Source organism: Platalea leucorodia, assembly GCF_965183815.1.
Source record: "Platalea leucorodia genome assembly, chromosome: 9".
Lineage (NCBI taxonomy): Eukaryota > Metazoa > Chordata > Aves > Pelecaniformes > Threskiornithidae > Platalea > Platalea leucorodia.
In genome coordinates, this window is record NC_138831.1 from 37,104,788 (window position 1) to 37,125,035 (window position 20,248).

The window sequence follows — 20,248 nt, forward strand, 5'->3', positions numbered from 1 at the left end:
ATTTCCTTCCCTATGTTGGTGGCTTCACAAGACAAGTATGGAGTTACTGTTACACTTATTCTCATTAGGTAAATATTCTTAATTCTGCTAATTATCTTGTTTTCAGATGCTTCGTCCACTTTTAGCTTTCAATTGTCCAGCGTGAGAATGAAGAAATCTGATACAAATCAGCTGATGTGAAAGACTAGCCTTTTTTGCAGCCATTTAAACGCACAAGTTGGGATTGTAGTATGAGCTCCATGTTGCTAGATAAGTATTGATTTTTAAGTAATACAAACTCTTTAAAGTCAAGCTAAAAACATATATATAGCAGTCCTGCCAGTATGGATTGCTATGTTGTATACCTTACAATAGCAGTAGCATTCTCTAGTGAGGTTTATAAAAATAAACTGCTGTAAATTTATAAGAAAAAATATTTCTCTGACTATTTCCAATAAGTAACCATTTTAGATGCAACAGTGGCATTTACTTTGGAGAAATTAGTGGTAATAAATGAGAGCAAATTCAGGACAATGTAAAGTTTGAGGTGCTGTCTTTTTATGTAGTTTGCTAAAACTAAAATCATATTTGCCCAAATGTTGTTAGAGTTGATGCTAACCAAATATAAACATTCACAACACAGGTTATAGTTTATGAGATTACTGAAGATTTAAGACAGTTGCTAAACTAAACCAAACCACAGCCATAAATCTCCTTTTAATTTTGATATCCTTTAAATTAAGTAGTCTAAAAGGTGAAGGTATAACTTAATTCAATAAAAAGGTGACTGCCAGGCTGAAAATTCTCTCCTTTTTTAGGAACAAATTTTGAGAAGCATCACCGGGACTGGTCTGAGCTTTGAGTATACTATAGAGTAGGAAAGTTAGTACAATAGGCCAGTAGATATGGATGTAGTTTTACTTCAGTGTTCTGAGTCTGTTCCTTCTCTTCTGAAATACAGAAAGAGTTTATCCTTTGGCTTTTATATTTTGTCTTGATTGCGAAAATGTCGTTGAGTTTAGCTCAAGTTCAGTTAAAATTACCTTGTCCTGAATGAACTGAAATTTGACTTTTTTGTCTAGAGTTGATGTAGGTTGACAACTTGTATAAATACATCAATGTACAAATACGTGGTCTTTTGCAGAAACCTTTGAGCTTTCCTTGATGATATTCTGTGCTGGCTTGCTGGCTGCCATCCAGCTGTTAGCCAGCCATGGTGTGTTTTAGCCATACAGCACTGAACCCCAAGTCCCTGCAACTGAGCAGGGTTTTATAGGTCACGCTTGGCAGTGTGCTACTATTTTACAACTGATTCATGCCTGGCACAAGTGTAGTGTGCACAAACAATTGTTTGGTCACAAAAGATGTTGAAAACAATCCATATTATAGTCTGAATTTATATAAAAATGTTGCATATATGCAGCTGAATATAGAGGAGAAAAAAAATCACTTTTACAGTACAAGCTAATGTATATAATTAGTAGTGCCTAATCTAAAAGTGACAATTTACAGCTGATAAAAGTCCAAAGGAAACAGAATCAGTCAGAGATCTGAATCTCAGGGGATCTGCTTGGTAATGGTGTACTGATGCTATCAGATTCTCACTTGGCTGTGTTTTATGTGCTCTTTGCAGAGGTATCAATGACCATATAGTGTGTAAGATATGAGTCAGGCTCTGAAATGCAGTTCTCTTCACTAAACTGCCTTCAGGTTTTTCAAAATCCTTTAGGTCTATATCAATGTCCATTTTAGAGACTCTAAAAGTGACCTGCTCCACAAAATGGTTCTTGGTAGCACTAACACTAGCATATGGTTGAACAAGAAGAAAACACTGATCCAGAAGAATATGCTGACAACAGGCTCTGCAGAATCACCTGGACACCTTCTGGCTAATATTAAATGGGAACTTCAGATAAGTAGAACTAAATTTCGTTAGCAATTTATAATTCATTGCAGGTAAAACCGTAAAAGTGTTCCTACCAAACAATACCAATAATTTATTTGCAAAAGAGAATGCTGCTCTACAAGTTTTACATTTGTGGGTTGGGAATAAAATAGGTCAAGTGCTGGCAGGTTTTGCTTACTTTTCTGGAAATAAAATTCCTTTTTTTTTATACTAAGGGACAAACATAGATAATCATATTGATACCAATGTTAAAATCTAATGATCAGAGTCTCAGCAGTATTTGATTTCCAAACAAGCTGAAAGTGCGTGGCAGATCTGGAATTAGCAGTAGGGATGTAATCGGAGAAGAGAAACCTCTCTTTCCTCCTGTGCCAGGCAGAAAGACGGGTGTTTAATATGATAGCATATGACAGAACAACAGAACTTAAGCTATGTCACTAAGTATGCTAATCTGATATCTGTATTGTCTAATAAATTAAGTTGATACAGGCAACATTTTTCTTTTATCTTTCATTTTCATAGTGTGGTTACAGATTTGTTTTCATAACAGTGAGTGAGGATTGAATTTACAAGATTTATCATCATATTCCTTTTAAATGGCAAATCATTACATGGAGAAAAAAAAGCAATGTCATCAGTTATTCAAAAAGTTACTGCCGGTTTATGCTCAGCATTGTCATTTATTTTTAAAAGACTCGTCTGTTTTGAAAACAGTCTTGAGAGTCTGTAGAGGTGCTTTGAAAAGGAAAAATCATCAGAGTAGGATTATGGCAGTTAACTTCATTAGTCCTGACTGTGCGATAATTTGCTTTTAAAGTATATGTCCATAACAATATATAATCTCCTGATTGTATTTGAAAACAGCAATAAGAGTTTATCTTTCAAGTATTTAGTGTATTGAAACCGCCATATGAAAAACTATGAATCCATGAAATTAAGTCATCAGTTTAAAAGTTAGGAATGTCTTTATTAATATTGCCTATGCAAATTGTTTTGTTTCCAGGAAGCTCTTTAGGAATGTGTAGGCACAAAGGCTGGGAATCAAAACTCTGGTTCAAGCAATCATCCTTGTTTAGAAATGGTGCAAAAAGCATATTCTTGGATAATTTGGTTATTCCTACTGAACCTGGTACATCAGGTACATTCCATGTACATTGAACACAGGAAGTATCAAGGACCATAACATACACTTTTACATAGCTATTATGCTTTCTAGGGGGGAAAAGTAACTCTCCCTCCTCACACCAATCAAAGAAATTTTTGCCCTTCAGTTTCTTCGAAACACTGAAGTTTAATCACGGCAAATGAAGAAGTAGCTTCACCTGCGGTTAAAAGTAAGCCTGATTATTGTCTGATTCTAGTAGTCATTACAGGAAAACTGAGCATTCGCTTTTATCTACAGTCATAGTTATTATTCAATATGCTACTTTCTTTAGATTTAAAGTATTCTTTTTTTCCATTGCTTTGAGTTTAATTATATCCAACTGTCTATTGATTATGGATTGGTTACCTGCACAAATACGAGGGAAGATATAAATCTAATTATACTTCAGAAAAAGTTTCTGACTTGCAAACAGGGTCATTTTAACTAAATGCTAATGATACAGCTACAGTTGTGAGGCTGGAGGTTGTAATAGATTAGCTTTTTAGTTCTTTTAAATGAGACATTAAAGGATAATGAAAAGCTATGAGTCACTTTTCCTTAACTTTCATTCCCAGTGGCTATACTTCTGATAATACTGGTGTGCAAATATAGGCATGCTAATATGTGCACAGAAATGAACACAGCCCTCAGGCTGAAATCATGATGAAAATCAGAAAATTCAAGTTTGTGGTTCAGGATTTATAAAAGATCTCTGCTTATGGCTACAACCTGGATAATTTTTTCTCCTGAAGTTACAATGAAAGTATGCATAAGGACAAGCAAAATATACTGGTATTTAACAATTTTCTGTCTAAATCCATATTGTTAATCTTTTTTTTGGGGGGGGGGGGGGGGAGAATCTATTTCTTATATATTAGAGTTTTACAGCAATGTTCTCACTTGTATGAATCATTAACAGAGACCCTCAGTCTAATATGGAAGCTGCCTAGGAAATCATTCCTTGGAATTAATCTTGGGGCAAGCTGCAAAACTAATGTTTCATGCTGTTTATACTGTGAGTAACATACTGTACTTCAGAGGTAAAAGGAATTGATTTCCAGCTTAACTGTCCAATTAAAACTTTTCTGATTTTCATTAGTGGGAGCAGGGTAATTCTTTATAGATCAGCAAATTGTATTCCTTCCCAAAGATATTAAGTGGCGGACAGGCCATTTTTAGAAATGCCCATTACATCCAACAGAAATCTTGTAAAGATTACTATTATGCAAAAATTTGCAGTTTCTAGAATGAAGAAACCATTCAGCTTGCAATATAATGCACATTATCTATATAAAAGCAGTTCCTGTATGCACTGTAGAGGTACGAAAACAGTGTCTTAGATCGATAAGAAAAATGGTAAAAATGAGCTTCTTTTTGAAAATAGAAGGAATCTTTGCCTAAAAGCATAACCATGAGCTCTTGCCCTCTTACTGAAACCGCAGAAAGTCCTCTTCTGAAATACACCATTAATGAATGGTATACGTATTTTAAATGAAGAGGACTTTGTGTTTCAATTTTTTTGGTGCACTACACCAAAATTCTAGCGCAGGAAAAAGTGGCTTCAGTGTTTCTGATGAATGATATTCTTGCATGTTCTCTGCCATGGTTTGCTTTTGGGAAAGTATCAAAATTTTGAATTTTTATAAGTGGGCATAAAAAATGATGTGACATTTTCAGCAGGATGGTTTTGAATCTGAATTCTGAAATGCACAAAGGAACAAAATCCAGACCGGGAAAATAATGCTGTATTTTAGCCCACAGAAACCTTCTATTCCTTTTGAATCCACAGATGACCTGCTAGAAGGAGAAGTGTGGGTTTTGTAATGTGGAATCAGTGTGCTACATTAAGGACACGTTGCTCACAATTTATTATTCTTAATCCCAAAAGGAAACCTTAAGGGATATGTCATGCTTTTTGCAGTTATTTGTGATTTGTAATTAATATCCTCCAGCTTTGAAAGTATCTAAGGCTGCCAATGTATTCTATGAATTTAGTCTGTTTCTGCAATTATAATATGTACTCTGGTACAGCCTCTACAACCTTGTTTGTGTGTGGAGTGCTCCTATAAATAACCCTTGATATTCAGTGTTCATATAGAGCCATGGGACCTATTCTTCATGTAAAGTGACAAGCTGATAAATGCCCTGTCCTCAGATAAGCTCCATTGATTGACAACAGCAGTTGATATGGGATAACATCACATGGGCAAGTTTTGACAATAAACTCTAATATACCACGGTGTTTGGAAAATGTGATTGGTAACCAATAATTTAAAACACTTAAAATATAATTTGACGTAGTTATATGTCTCTTACAGATCACTTACTTTGAGACGTCTGAGTTTCTATAAACTTCTTTATCAAGGCGTCAGTAGTTTGTGTGTAAAGGCTCAGAGCGTATCTCAGGGACTGTAGGTCTGGGCTCTTTTCCAGAAAATTCTTTTTCAGCCCACTTCCTCCAGCATGGAAGTATTGCTAAAATGAAAAATAAATATGGTCATTAAGAGAGACAAATTATCTGAGAGAGGCCTCAGTAAATTTTAAGTAAAATTCTTACACAAAATTTTAAAAGTAACACCTGGCATGTGTAGCTAGATTTATGGTCATAGCAGTTGAGATAACTGTCATCATCTCTACTACAGAGCTTCTTTCCAAAGGTAAAAATTTAAGCCTTGTGGGAGAAAAAAAATATAAAATTTTAATTTTGGTCTTCATGATCTCAAGTATTTATATGTCAAAACTGGACATATATATTTGCAGGGTTCTTTTAGGTTGTGGAGAGTGGAATTGGTTTTAATTATCTAAAAAAAAATCTCTAAAATCAAGGCATGGTTTACAGCACAAGTAAAGAATATATTCTTTCTGAGGGAAGGGGGAATTTTGTTAAAATTTTAAAAGAAAAGATCCTAGAATATGAAGTTTTGGATTAGCATTGCATTGTAATTGTGCCAGAAATTATGATTTTGCTTTGGGAAATTATCAGAAAGTGCATGGAAGTTTCCATTATGCTTATCTTTTTTGATTCTAATTTTGACGTGTTCTACTGTGGATATGCAGAAAAAGCGTGTGTCATCCTTGAGTGACCACATTAGGCTTTCCTGGACTGTGAAAGGAAGAGGATGGAAGAGAAAAGGAGCTCATCGGTTGGTACTGCCCTGGAAGATGGGGAGTAAATTTCATCCTTCAAAAGAGGATTTCCTTTGGGGCAGAACAGCTGTACCCACAGTTCTCTTTATGCACGCCTATGAATGATGCAGCAGTAAACCACTACACCACTAGTGCTTCCTACAAACCCAAGACGGGGGCAGATCTTCACTCTGCAAGCAGTTGCACCAGTGTAGAGATTACTGCCAGCTGTTCATCAAGGACTGCTTACAAGATGCTGTCCCACTTACACTGATAATTTGAGTGCTCCCTTCCTTCTTTCATTAAGAAAAAGCAAAATAAAAAAAAAAGCTAAATTAGCATAAATACTTTAAACAAAAGATGACTCCTGATCTACTGGCACAGCTAGATTTGGAACAAAATATATCTTTACCACTTCAATGCCATGCTGACTATATAAACTATTGCAAGTATTATATTATGTTTCCAATCCCAAAGCTGAGTTCAGAATCTACGTGACAGTTCTAGGTCTCAGGATTGATGTATAAAGCTCCCATTAATGGCTAATTAGTAAAAGCAAGCAATGTTTTTCAGGAAAACACTGTGACTACTTGATGACATGCAATATTGGTCCACTCAATACAGGCAGCGTTGGGAACTGTAAGTAGAATCTATTCTCCCTGCATTTTTGGAGTGTTGCCAAAGGAATATATTCAATATATACATTTTGGTTCACATACATACATGTATACTAAATGCTTTATCCTAAGCATACCTGTGACAAAGCAGACCTACAGTCCATACATGCCCATTGCATGTTAGTCTACACATTTCACCTTCCAATTCTCAAGATCTTTGCAGGAGATGAAACATAAATGTACTTTTCATAACAAAGTCATTATTTACATTTCTGTGTTGACAGCTACTAATTGTTACAGGGAAAAAATATCTGTAGGAGCAAAACAAAGGATTTGAAGTCATCAGGCTGGAAAGTTTTATATTGTTTTAATCCTATGTGGGCAGTTAGTGTCAATTGAACAGGTTCTGACTAAATCACCTTTATCTTTTCATCATTGCATACTTACATGAAATTTGTATCTTTCCAAGCAAATTATTTCATACTATATGTTCCAAAGACATCTCTATTGTCTTAGTTGTTTAAAAGTGTATTCATGATTTCACCAAGGATCTTAATCAATTTATAAGCAAGTGCTAAAATCTGTTAATATTTCCTGCTAATGTGACAAGTACTGTAATTTTTTTTCAGTTTTCTCTCCCAGTAAAATGTTATCTGCAGCAGCAGCTACAAAGGACTAAAAGCTCCATGAAAGCTAACAGGTATTTAAAGAAACAAGGACACCTGACCCTAATCTTCCCGAGTTTTTACATTTTTTTGCCCTTGCCCATAAATGGTAAATTTTGCATGCCAAATCACTAATATGAAGATATCATTATTGTATGGAATCAAAGATAGAAAAATAATGAGTAAGCAGGGTTTTACAGATTCAGTTGGACACCTAATACCCTGTTCTTTAGTGATGTAAACCTTAAAATAGTTCACCTGCTACTCGTGCTCCAGTCTGAAGGGTTTCAGGGTTCATAGGTGACAAAAGAGGCTTGAAAGTCATACAGACAAATGAAAGGTGGAGACACAAGTGCATGTCAAGTATGTGGAAATCAATGCTGCAGCCACTGCAGTCTCAGCCAAAACTTGATAAATGCCACACAAGTCATATTGGGTGGTAGTTTCACTTTGTAGCGTGCCTGGGGGTTTGCAGCGCTTGCAAAGACAAAAATGGAAACTAGAACAATATTATCAATGAACATTACCTCTGGGCTGAGATAATGAGATAGCTGAGATAACTCAGTTTGAAATAACTGAAAGCCACTTCTCCTAACAGTAAATTTCAAATTAAGCTTTAAAAAAAAAAAAAAAAAAAATATGAATTGCTAACTTTCTTTTTACAATGTACAAAGACTGATGGTATGCTATATATATATTTAAGATGAAAGATTATTCCTGTATTTTATGCTCTTCAAAGCATTAATAACACCATCATCTATTAAATTATAAGTTGCTCAGTGAATCAATTTTTGGAACTAAAAATTAGACTAATGAAAGGAAAAATAAAAAAGACTGTGCAAGCAACAGAGATACTCCTCCCCACAAATCTGTTCCTTACAATAATCAGTTACTTAATTTTTGAACAGATACCATATACCATTTTTACCATTCTTCTATTCTTAGTTGTGCAGCCACTTTTTTTTTTGCTTTTAAACCATACTGTAAACCATATTTACCTAGCATTACCAAAAAATCGTATATTTTGATGATTAAACTTATGCACTGCATTCCTAAATCAACACAGCAGTCTTTTTTCTTGAGTTAACAAACAAGGTTTGTCTTTGTTCACTTTCTAATAGTGTAAGATTAATTTCTGCCTGATTGAGAGTATTTGCTTAGTATTTTGGGAAAAAAAGATTTTACCATATCATGTATGAAGTACAGTAAGCAGGTTATAATGCCATGTCATTGCCTTACAATTTGAAAATAGGTTTTTCAGAGCATTATTTTGCTCAGTTTATGAATGTAGCACACAGAGCTAAGACTACTGAATTAACAGAGGATTTTCTCTATTTCTAACCTTTTCATTCCAATTCTAGACTTTTGTTTAGTAAAATGATTAATATCTATCTATGACTATTAAGAGTTTAAGCACCGGAAAGCCAGGCAAGGTTAGAATTTCCATTTTTCCCAACTTTCATTTATTTAGAACAACTGCTTCGAAAGGAAAATAATTAGATTCACAGACCAAACTGAGGAGTCCAGAGGGCTTAATTTGGGAGCACACAGTACTTCAGCATTTTGTTCCATTTCTGTTTCCACAATATCAGTAAACCCCAAATATTATTTTTATTTCTGAAAGAAATGCCAATTCCACTGCAAATACAAAAGGTGGCAATTGGGAGCCCTCTCTAATACTTCTTTCTTGTCTTGTTGCACAAGACTTCACTTGATCATGAATATGTCCTCTTATTTATATCTTCAATTTTATTCTTATGTAGCTGCCTCCTTACCTTCCTGATGTGCTGTCTCTTCAGCAGCAGACATGAAAATATACTGTTATTCTATAAATTGATTGCTTTCAAGTTATTTACCCCAAGTGAAGATCCAGGCCAATGTGAAAAAGACTGATAAGTACATTAAATAGTATTGCTTAATGGTTTGACTTCAGAAACCCAACCTGCGAAGACTGTATAAAAGTCTCCAGTTTTTTATTTAAAAAAAAAAAAAAAAAAAAAAAAGCCTTTGTTAATCTCTCTACTTTTACATTTAGGAGCATAATGCAATAATCATAAAATGAGTGGAAGTGAAAACAAAGTTTTCAGAACTTTTCATCTGGCCTATGGCCTGATCCTGTCACCCTTCCGGAGAGGTCAAGCCGTAGAGTTACTTTATCAATTACCAATTAATTAATTTGTATTTCTAGCAATGAGATTAGCACCAGCTAAGGCTGGATGGATTGTCTCTAATATGGCTCCTTTAAAAATCTAATGTAAAACATTTACTGCAATGCTAAAGTGATTCTATGCATTACCGACATCTGCATCAACAAGATGTGGGTAATGCATAAAATTAATTTATTCAGAAGTGTTTTCGACATGTGTGTGATGAATATGATTTTTTGTTTTCACTGAAAAGGGACCAACATGTAGAATAATTAAACAGCATCTTTAAATTAAATCAAATTATTTAGGAGTGACAGTAAATCAGGTGGTGAATTCCAAACTGCAAAAAGTTGATCAATTCAACTGGACATTGAATTTAAAATAGTGCACAGTAATGCATGATATTAAAAGCCTTGTTTTCTGGTGTGCTAAAAAAACCACGTGTCATACATGTTTGCAGGGGACTGCAGCTAGGAATAACCACACTTTTCAGGCTCAGTGTCTCCTTTGCGGGAGCAAAATAGGCTATGCTGCAACATAATAAGGATTTAGCCCAGTTGCTTCAGCTGCACTAACTCTAAACCATAAAGGAACAGAAGAATCAGATAAGCTTTGGCCACCAGTTCCTTTAATGGAACATGTTCTGCCTGCAACTCGTAGAATAATTTCTCTAACTTTTCTGCAAGCAGACTATTAGACATTTGCTTTCAAGTCAGTACAAGGAGCTTAGGATCAAATGGTTCTTGACATATTAAAAGCATCTTTATGATTCTAAGGGACCATTCTATATTACAATCTGTTGTTTATGTCAATCAGGTTCTTGGTCAGTCCAGCACAGAACAGAAAAACACGTAAAGCTGTACCTTTATAGTAGCTAGTGCTACTTCCATTATTGCACACTGCCTCAGGGTCAGGCTTCTGGCTTCCTCTCGAATTACATGGTCCTGCAAAGCAAGTTAAGACTGCAGTTGATTGTGAAAGAGAGAAAGTATTGTGGCCTGTCTGTTCTTGGAAAAACAAATAAACAAACAAAATTGCCAAATGCCCCCCAAGTCCCTATGATTAACAAGGATTAATTCAACTTCAGACTTCTTTTACAACAAATTATGACCTCGAGCAATCATGTTGTTTCTTGAAAACATAGATTGTAGGGAAAAAGAACCAATGTTCAATACTGAACATCTGTGTAGCTTTTTCTTTCCCTAGAGCATATTATTTCTGTATTCTGGGGGGCAGAAAAAAAGTTAAATTTTAAGTTTCAATAATTATATTAGATGATACTGAAAGAATTCATTTTATTAATGAACCTGACAGTTTAACTAATGTTTCTAAATGCCCCATGTTTAAAAAAAAAAGCGTTTCCTATTAGAACATAAGTTAAATAGAGTCATAAAGTGACTATACTCCTGTGAAACCTTTGTCCAAAATAAGCATCCTGAGATTTACTTAGGCAACATTTTAATTCCTCTAGCAAATGGAGCAATTATTCATAGAAGCACAAATTACCACATTTCTGCCCAAATCTGAAATCCTAATGGCAAAATTGATTGGCAAACAACTGACATCAGTATCAAACATCTAAGCTCTCCATCAAGTGTATTAGGGACTTCAGTAACGTAGTGCTGATGAGTTTTTTGTAGAGGTACGTGCTATGTTTCAATACATACCATAAATAACAGTCAGAAAAAAATTACTAGTATTCCCACCTTAGAGTTTTTTCAGAACTGGTTCCAGAAGGGAACACAAAGATCTCATAATTTATTTTTTGTGATGTTTAATGTTTACAAGGACTAGTTGTGCAATATGGAAATGACATCTTGACCCATTTAGTGATCACTTTACCATATAAGCATACAGTCTACAGTCTTTTAATCTTTAATTTGGTTTTGATAAGACTGTAAAATCATTACTCACCTATGAATAGTTACTGCCGTATTCAATCTTATTATAGCAAATAAACACAAGAATGAGGCATGAGGCTTGGCCTCACGGTCACTAATATTTCACCTATTTTTTTCATTAGAGCAAGCCATCACAGCTTCATTTGGCTCCATTACCTTGAGTTTTGACAGTTGTCCAAGATCTTTGGCTGCACTGAATATCATCTGGGGCCCCTGTAATCACATTGAAAATTCAGGAAACAGACTCACTACAGTGTGTTTGCTTTTTATGTTGACATGATCTTATTTTCTGCTAGGACGTTAGCCAAATTCACTGTTTTGCAAAGCTAAATGAAAATTTCAATTACACATGAGACATGTTTTCATTCAGTTGATAAGGCCAAGTAGTTGAATGCCTGCAGCATGATTCCCTCCCGTATCCTATACTTGATACAAATATTGCATATTCTGTTTATAGTGGTTTTGTGTGCTCCTGTCTGCTATCTATCTTGTTTTGTATTCAATTTTCTTAAGCTAAGGCTGGGATTGTTCTTATACCGTGTGTCAATGAGATGGTTGTCCATAATCATAGCTCTCAGGTGCTATGCTGATATAAATAATCATAATCGGAAGTGAGCAGCCCTGAGGAACCTGCAAAAGTTGGAGGGCTCCTTGGCTCTGCTTCTTCACCACCCTTTCTGTGTTCTGCCTGAAATGCTGAAGTTTTGCACTCCAGATGTACACCCATAGCTTAATGAAGTATCATCTTCCTAAACTAATGGTTGGAATAAGCTTTTCTGAAATGGGCTATAACATCAGTGTCACAGCTTATAGCTTGATGTGATTTCTGAGCATCAGTAAGGACAACAGAGGTGCTTGCAGATTCAGGCAGATGAACTGAAATCTGTGTTCAGTTGGCAGTCAGAGGTTATTTTCACTATGGTTGAAAGACTATAATATTTTTGTTATTTTTTAAATAAAGGTCTACATTCAAACTTTTGGGGGGAAATGTTTCAACAAATGTTTTACTATCCTAACTAACTGAAACACATTGTGTAATTGTGCAAGTGGGCTTACTAAGTCTTTCATAGGTAATTCGGTATTCTTGGCAACCAATTAAAAAAAGCAACAGAAAAACCCCTTAACTCTGAATCATGCTGTTCTATGATTCAGAGTGTAACAACTGATCCTGCATAAAGCTAATAAATGCTCCTAATGCCTGATGGGAAACGCAGTTACCCAATTTAAGTGCTACTTATGTATTGCAGATAAAATTTGCACCAAAATGTTTGAAAAACAAATAAAAAAATCTCAGAAATATAAATTTGACACAGTCACTCATTGAAAGAGAGGCTGTTTCTAATAATGCATAGTAAACAAGAGGATTATAGTAAATGTGAACAAATCCAGTGAATGGAGTCCTGGCTATGATCCTGTGATTAGCTCTACTCTAGGATTTTTAATAGCTCAGGTTATTTCATTACTACCTTAACACCATTTGTACATGTTCTATTAGATTTCCTCTTGCCTCTCCAGCAATATTCTTTCATGCTTCTTTAATGTATTATAATATGATTTAATGCTATGTCTTTAACATATGGATACTGACCAATAGATTTTTAGCAGCTTAACTGATATCATAGGATGTATACAGTAAAGTTGCCCAAAGGCACACTGTGGCAATGTCATTATTAGCTTGTCATAAAGATGGTGAATTTATTCTAGACAAGATTGAAAACAAGAAGAATTAACATTTATGTTATTCCAGCCCCTCAAAAAAGCAGAAACCAATTTTAAAAGGCACTCCAAGCCAGGCTCTTTTTCTTTCACCCACACTGGTCTTGTGTGTAGCAGCACTACTTTCCGTATTAACTTACAGTTTCTTTCCCTCTTCTTGTCAGGCTGTAAATGCAGTCCTGCCTAAAGAGGACCTCCATCAAGTCTGCTATTAAAATACCCGCAAACTTTAGAGCTAAAATTGGCTTAAGCTTCCTGATGTTAAGTGCTGCCTCAAGATGAAGAATGGCACAGCAGCCAGGACTGGAGAATGGTATGGAGCATTCCTGTCTTTCTGGCAGCTGCAAAATTGGAAGTGATTGAATTCCTTGTGCAACTGGGAAGGGCAAGGAACACTCACCGTGTTACTGTGCGTGATGAAGTCAAGAGAAATCAAACTTAAAAGCCCTTACATGAAAGCACACTACGAAGTCAGTGATTCGGCTTCTTTTATACTGCATTCATAAAAACTGCTCTGAGTTGGGGCAGGCAGTATATGAAAGAGCAAGGTCTTCCTCACCAGCTACAGAAGAGCAACCTAGCTACACTATTTTGAAACACTAGAGAGCAACACACTGCATACAGTTAATATATTATTCCTTCTTGTCAAGGTACAGAAAAGGATAGTATCAGACCCCTTGGCAAACACCTGATTAAGCACATTATTACAATCCTTTTTAACAGGTGTGAACTACTGCTGGGGCACTTACGGTTTGGTCCATCAGTGGTGGAAGGACAATTTGTTTTTCTATTTTGTTCAAGACTAACTTCCATAGCTCTTTTAAAACCCGTTTCAGAACTGTCTTCTCACAGATTTTCGCAGACATGCTTAAACTGGAATAAAACAAAACACAAACCAGTCTCTACAACTAGCATTAAGACTTCAGAGGTGCTGTATCACTATAGGCTCAGATTAATGGCCATTATGGTTTAGCTTTTTTCTCTTTTACCAATAGTGATTTCTCAATGGCTTAGTTATTTTGCAATATTATCAGTAAATATTTTTGGTAAAAAAAAGACTTGCAGATTATAAAATCATGTATATCTCTACTATCCAATTTATTGCTTAATATATTACTGATACATATTTATCAAAAATGCAAAATGATGATGAGTTATAAAGTTTGATGGATGATACAATTTAGCACTCACAAGTGCCTAAATTAAAGTTTTCGTATATAATTTGTTTGTGTCTTAAAAATAAAAAACAAACATCTCCCTTTTTGTTTTATATTTCTACTGTGATGTAGAACTAGGTGTTGATAGCTAATGCAAATACAAGGCTACCATTTGGAAGCATTTATTTCTATATACTGGCATATCTGTGCAATCATACTATCTATTACTAACAGTAAAATTACATTTTTGGAGGATCTATATACTTAGATTTTTTCTTTATTTAAGAGAATATTTATGAACCATCTTGCATGTATTGTCATGAATAAGGAGCATCATGAATAAAGTGCTGCAGTTTTCAGGCACAGGAAAAAATATTTCAAAATAACAACACACAAATGCATATATGGGGAATTTTACAGAATTATGTCTAATCTATTAATGTAAAAAAAAGATTATTGTAAAGTCATTATACATATCACATCATAAATATGCCAATTCATATTTCTAGCATCTCTTATTACTCTTAGTAAGCACATAAATAAAAGCATAATTAAGAAACAACTAAAACCCAACCCATATTAATATGACATGTTTATAATCCCATTATAAAGACATATTTGTAAGAAAGGTGATATTCCCTAGCAGTGCTGTTTGTTTTGTTTTGTTTTGTTTTGTTTTAATTTCACATCTTTATTTTCTGTGCATGCTTTTAGCATCTGCTAAAATTCCATTTAACATTCCTGTGGTGAGGAATATTTTCTATTTGGACAGTAATTTAAAACCCATTTTTGTTTCCATTCTGTCATTATTCAATTAAATCTCAAAGAAGCTATGAAGACGGCTTTGAGAAATGGCAATTTGGAATCAAACCTGACAGGCAAAAGTCAGCTTACCCAGTTTTTTAAATGATGAACTTAGGATAGCACTTGTAAGTGTATAAACACTTTTGGCTTTTCTTCAAGACTTGTGCTAGGAGTAAACATCTCAACTCAAAGATAATTAAAATTTAAAAACATACTGCTTGAAAGAAACACATATCCCTCTTGTAGTTTAACACATAGGACTAGGTAGATTGATAAAAATGAAAGGCTGACATATAGATAAAGCAGCAAAAAATTTTTTCCAGGCTAGGAATCCAGGCACTGCACTTGATAGTGTTGCAAAAATAGTCAAATCTTATCAAGTACATTAAATAAGCTTCTGCCCCTTGCCAGCTGCCATTGAAATTCATGTAATTGCCAAAGCCCTCAAAAAATGAAGCCTAGAAAAATTAAACCCCCAAAGAACAACCAAAATCCCCTTCAGTTTCCTTCCCCACCTTTTATGCCAATGACTTTTAGACTTTGGCTATGCATATGTACAGTTGGGAGCTGTGATTCTAGTTGTGTTTCTGAGATATCAAGCCCATCAGTCCCATTTTTAGAAACAATAAGAATGTGAAGTAATGCCCTGGAGAAAGGAAAGGCAGTTAGTTACAAATCAATTCTTTAAATCAGCCTTTGACTTGGGTCTTACTAGTCGCAACATCAGAAGCCCAGAGAAGTATTCTGCACCTCCAGTCACAAACTTCAAAATAGAGTCTTACTGATCATAGATGCACAGCAGTTTGTCAAAAGCATAAAAACAAACCTTCATGGGGATCTATGACTCTGAAGAAGTTTCATTTGGGATTGGAGGCCACCACCAGTAGCACCAGATAATCATACAGTGAAGTGTGGAGTAATGTGATTTGTACAACTTTACAATGCTGAAGACAGAAAGGCTCCTCGGCGTTCCCCAGAGTATGTTCTGTTTAATGCTGAAAGAATCTGTCGGGGTTGGTCAGGGCAGATGATGTTTGTCCAGGCATGAGAAAGAGGACAGAGTTGGGAGGAAACAGACCCCAGAGGATGTCAGGAAAACTGACCCTATTCTGCTGCCTCTTAAATTCTCCAGACAGGGGCTTTGCAAGACAGGCATAGCAGGCATCCTGCCAACAAGGGCTCTGCATCAAACAAAAGGGCTTCTGGAAGCCACAGGCTTCCCTGAGCCTGCTCTCTGCCTGGCTCAGTCCCTTCCTCATATCTTCTCAGCACAGCTCCAGCCTTAACCCCGGTCCTGCCCAGCCACTTCCTCCTGGTTATGCTTCTTGTTCTGCTTCAAGCAAGATTCTCCCTCAGCACACCTTTTCCACCTTCACTTTGAAAATGTCTGGCTAGGAGAAACATGCATAAGGAACCAAAAGGTTAAAGGCTATGTAACTCATGTGTGTGCGACTGGAGACCTGAAGCGTGGGATCAGCGTCATGCTGCTTGTTCTCACCGTCACTTCCAGTAAAAGGCCACTGGTGTTTCACAAGAACCAGTAATGACATGACCAAGGACAGTGAGGTGCTTATAGATGTGCCTGCGCTGCACATTGCCTTTCAGAACAGCTGATCCTGTCACTGCTGGATGATGAGAAGACAAGATACCCTTACTTTCAGGGCCCAGAGTGAGTCTGCAGGACTATTTCAAAATTTAGCTTTTTACTGACTGAAAAAAAAATCAAGCTGCTCTGTAAATCTTCAAATGGTGGCCAGGTTTTTGGGGACACAGAACTGCATATTAATAAGCAGGGGGACACTGGGTGCCAGCCTAGAACAAACAGCAGGCAATTTCAGTATAGGGAATTTACTGTTCTCTTTTGTTCAGTACAATCTTCTTTATACCACAGCTTGTGGAGAAGAGACCGTACATAGCTCCTTTGTAATGACTCAAAACACAACAAGAAATAGAAAGCCAAATATGTAGCTTACGTAGAAATTGCTTAGTATAAGTAAAGAGGTTAACCATAGTATTCTGCACACATGTGAATACTACAAATATTAAAAATACTACAGAGTGTTTCTAGGTATTAATGATGCTTCAGGGTAAATCCAGGTATGCCTGACTGTAGCATCAGTTCCTTATCTGCCACACAAACCAGTCTGCCACACTTACGTTTTGTCCAGGAAATCCATGAGAGGCCGAAGCACAATCTCGGCATCAATGGCCGCACTGTTCTTATTGGCCGCTGCATTCCCATTTCCTCTCATTTGATTTAGTTCATTGCTCATTTGTCTTACACAGTCTTCAATAATAAATTGGAAACTACAGGATGGGGAAAAAAAAAAAAGAGAATGAAAGAATTCTGGGATAGAAAACAACATTTATCACTTTGTATCAGGTTCTTCAACAAGATTTAAATCTTTTCTGCAATGATATAAAGTTCACAAATGCAAGATACTGCAGGTGTTACAGACTGTAAATAACCCTTCCTAAGGATTATAGCTCATAGCATAATAAATGCACTGTTTTGATTTTTTCCCCTCCTGTTCTGTCATTATGCTTTTCATGCCCTTGTAGGGGTGACAAGTAATTATTTTCTGAAAGCAACAGATGCATCAGAATGTGTAGTTTAGGCTATGATTGATACCAGCCAGCGACAACTTCTCAAGATTTTATTTTTGGTGTGAAAGGACAACAGGAACAGGTGACTATAAATTATTTTTCTCTTGATGGTTAATATGAACCAAGCTTTGGTATTCTTCTTGAGGACTGATTTTGCCCTGTTTGGCTCAATTTGACTTTTTCAAGGCTTTCACACAGTCAGTGCCATCAGAAGCTTTGCTTACTTCTTTGCAACTAGACAGAGCTAAAACATTTGTGCTGTTCTTTCGCAAGAAAACCTCACTAAGAAGTAGCTAGGCTCTTCTTCCTGAAAGGAATCTTTTTCACTTCAAGGTGAGTGTGAACAAATTCTTGCTCCTCGAGTTGTATCTGTTCAGCTTTTCTGAAGTGTTCTGTTTCCTAACTGATCTGGTTAGGCAACGTGTCTGACAATCTTATAGTGTCGTTGATGTGATACAGTCTTCGGTCAATATATTTAGACAAGGCAGAACAGCAGTTAATCAGAGTCAACAGTTCAGAGGCAGAATAAGGCTCTGCACACATGGCAATTTGGTTTATGAATTTATTTATGGTGAATTGAATTGGTTTAGGATTAGTTTATGAACAGAAATGCAAAACAGAGGCCATAAATATACCAGGCCTATTAATGTGAAAAGATAAATGGTAAAGATTAACTTGGGGAAAGTGAAAAAGAACTTACTATGAGAGAAAAGAAACAGTGTAACTAGGCAGTAAGCTGTTCCAGCTACATGGCTAATCATAAGAAGAACACAAATCTCCATGTGAAAACACTGGAAAAATTGGAAACTTTTCCAAGTACACTTGGGTGTGAACTTAGCTACACACTTCAAAGCCCTAGATAAAATCAACATGAAGCTGCTATAGAAGCTGCTCATATAAAGCCTTGGGACCAGTCCCTCCAATAAAAGCCAACATAGTGCATTGGCTTTTCTTGACATTAGCCATCTTTCTAATGTTGTTAGCTTCACAAACCCCAGCAATAAACTGACCCATGAGGAATGTTCTAGCTATCTGGAGCATACCCTAGATTGAGCTACTCCTGGGTTTTCTTTTGCAGAAACCTCGTTGGGTCATTCAGAAAGAAGCCCTGGAAAGAAATAATATTCATGCACTGTCAACGATCAGAGAACCAGGGCCTGGGAGCAAAAATAAAGTGAGACAATATGACAAACTAAGCACACTCAGAAAAACTGAACACTGTCCACCCAGATGTTTCATCAATGGATTAAATAAGCAACTACAGACTTCACTTAATTAATACCACTACAGCACTAATCCTTCTTTCTTAGATTCCTTTCTAATTTGAAGCAAAAATAACTTGCAGCCTCTTATAGCACAGGAACCGCTGGCACAGCACCATACTCATTCAAGACTGCAGTGTACCTTCTGATTAATGAAAGATTTTGAGAGTAAGGCTCAGGAGACAATTTTTGCAGAGCCACAGGCAAGCAAATGACCCAAGAAGGCCATTCACAGTGACCATTTGAAGCAGGCTAAACATAGGCAGACATCCCTGGCTGAAGCAGGCCGCTTGGAAAAAGCTGTCTGTCTCAGGAAGTAACAAACGATCAGAGAGAAAAAGTTTAACACAGCATAAGACCAGAACAAACCACCAATTTTTGTTTTCCAAAAAGCAGAACAAAAGTTGTCAACCTCACCCCTGTAACACGTTCATGACCACAGACCATTTTCTTTACAGTGAGGTTACTGCTATATGTTTCAGAGACTAACCGTACACACACACAAACGCACACCACTTCATCAGGGCAGAAGCAAGCTGTACCTCAGGACATCCAAACAACCACCCAGACTTAATCAACGAGGTAGATTTTTGAACAGGAGTATTTCTCTAAGGTTTGCAGTAAAATAGGTTTGTTACCTTGTAGCATATGTTATGCTGAGTTCATCCAATACATTGCTAAGTTTCACTTGAAGTTCTTTTAGAAGAACACTAGCTTCAGGATCCAACTGCAAAGAGATAAGTAGTGTTATATTTTACATATACACTATGGTTTTGGGTTTTCCATTACAATTAATGAATTAGGAATTATATGCAATGATACACTGCGCTATGGAAAACTAAATGTGGAAACACCTCTTACAAAACAGGATTGCTCTAGTAGGCCTAAAAATCCAATTACCATTTAAAGGAAAATATTTGATTGTAAGAGCAAAGAATTATATTGTTAGAAATCAAAACTGTGCCATTAAACAACAACTTTCTATGGGACGGTGCAAATTGTGTTGGCAGTCACAAGAATAGTACTGCCATCAGGCAAATGATATTCACAAGGCACACCAAGAGAAGGATGCATAAGAAAGCAGTGTTTGTGTTAATAATACCACAGATGTTTTCATCTTTTAATTTTTTTTTTTAAATTTCACCACCATCAGTAATTTTTTTGTGATTTGTGTGGAAGATGTTTCCATATTTCCATTAATGCAGCGTAAAAGTAGA

The 20,248-nt window shown here is 36.0% G+C and overlaps 1 protein-coding gene across 1 annotated transcript in view; it reads right to left on the reverse strand.

Moving 5' to 3' along the window:
• Positions 1–20,248, reverse strand: part of UNC13C (unc-13 homolog C) — a gene marked incomplete at its 5' end in the record, with an annotated part of 185,159 nt that overhangs the window by 12,945 nt on the left and 151,966 nt on the right. Inside the window, 6 exons of the mRNA XM_082321495.1 lie at positions 5,357–5,504; positions 10,448–10,528; positions 11,642–11,698; positions 13,951–14,074; positions 17,320–17,469; positions 19,670–19,758. Of these exons, the coding sequence (XP_082177621.1) occupies positions 5,357–5,504; positions 10,448–10,528; positions 11,642–11,698; positions 13,951–14,074; positions 17,320–17,469; positions 19,670–19,758 (649 nt within the window). The remainder of the gene's footprint in view (positions 1–5,356; positions 5,505–10,447; positions 10,529–11,641; positions 11,699–13,950; positions 14,075–17,319; positions 17,470–19,669; positions 19,759–20,248) is intronic.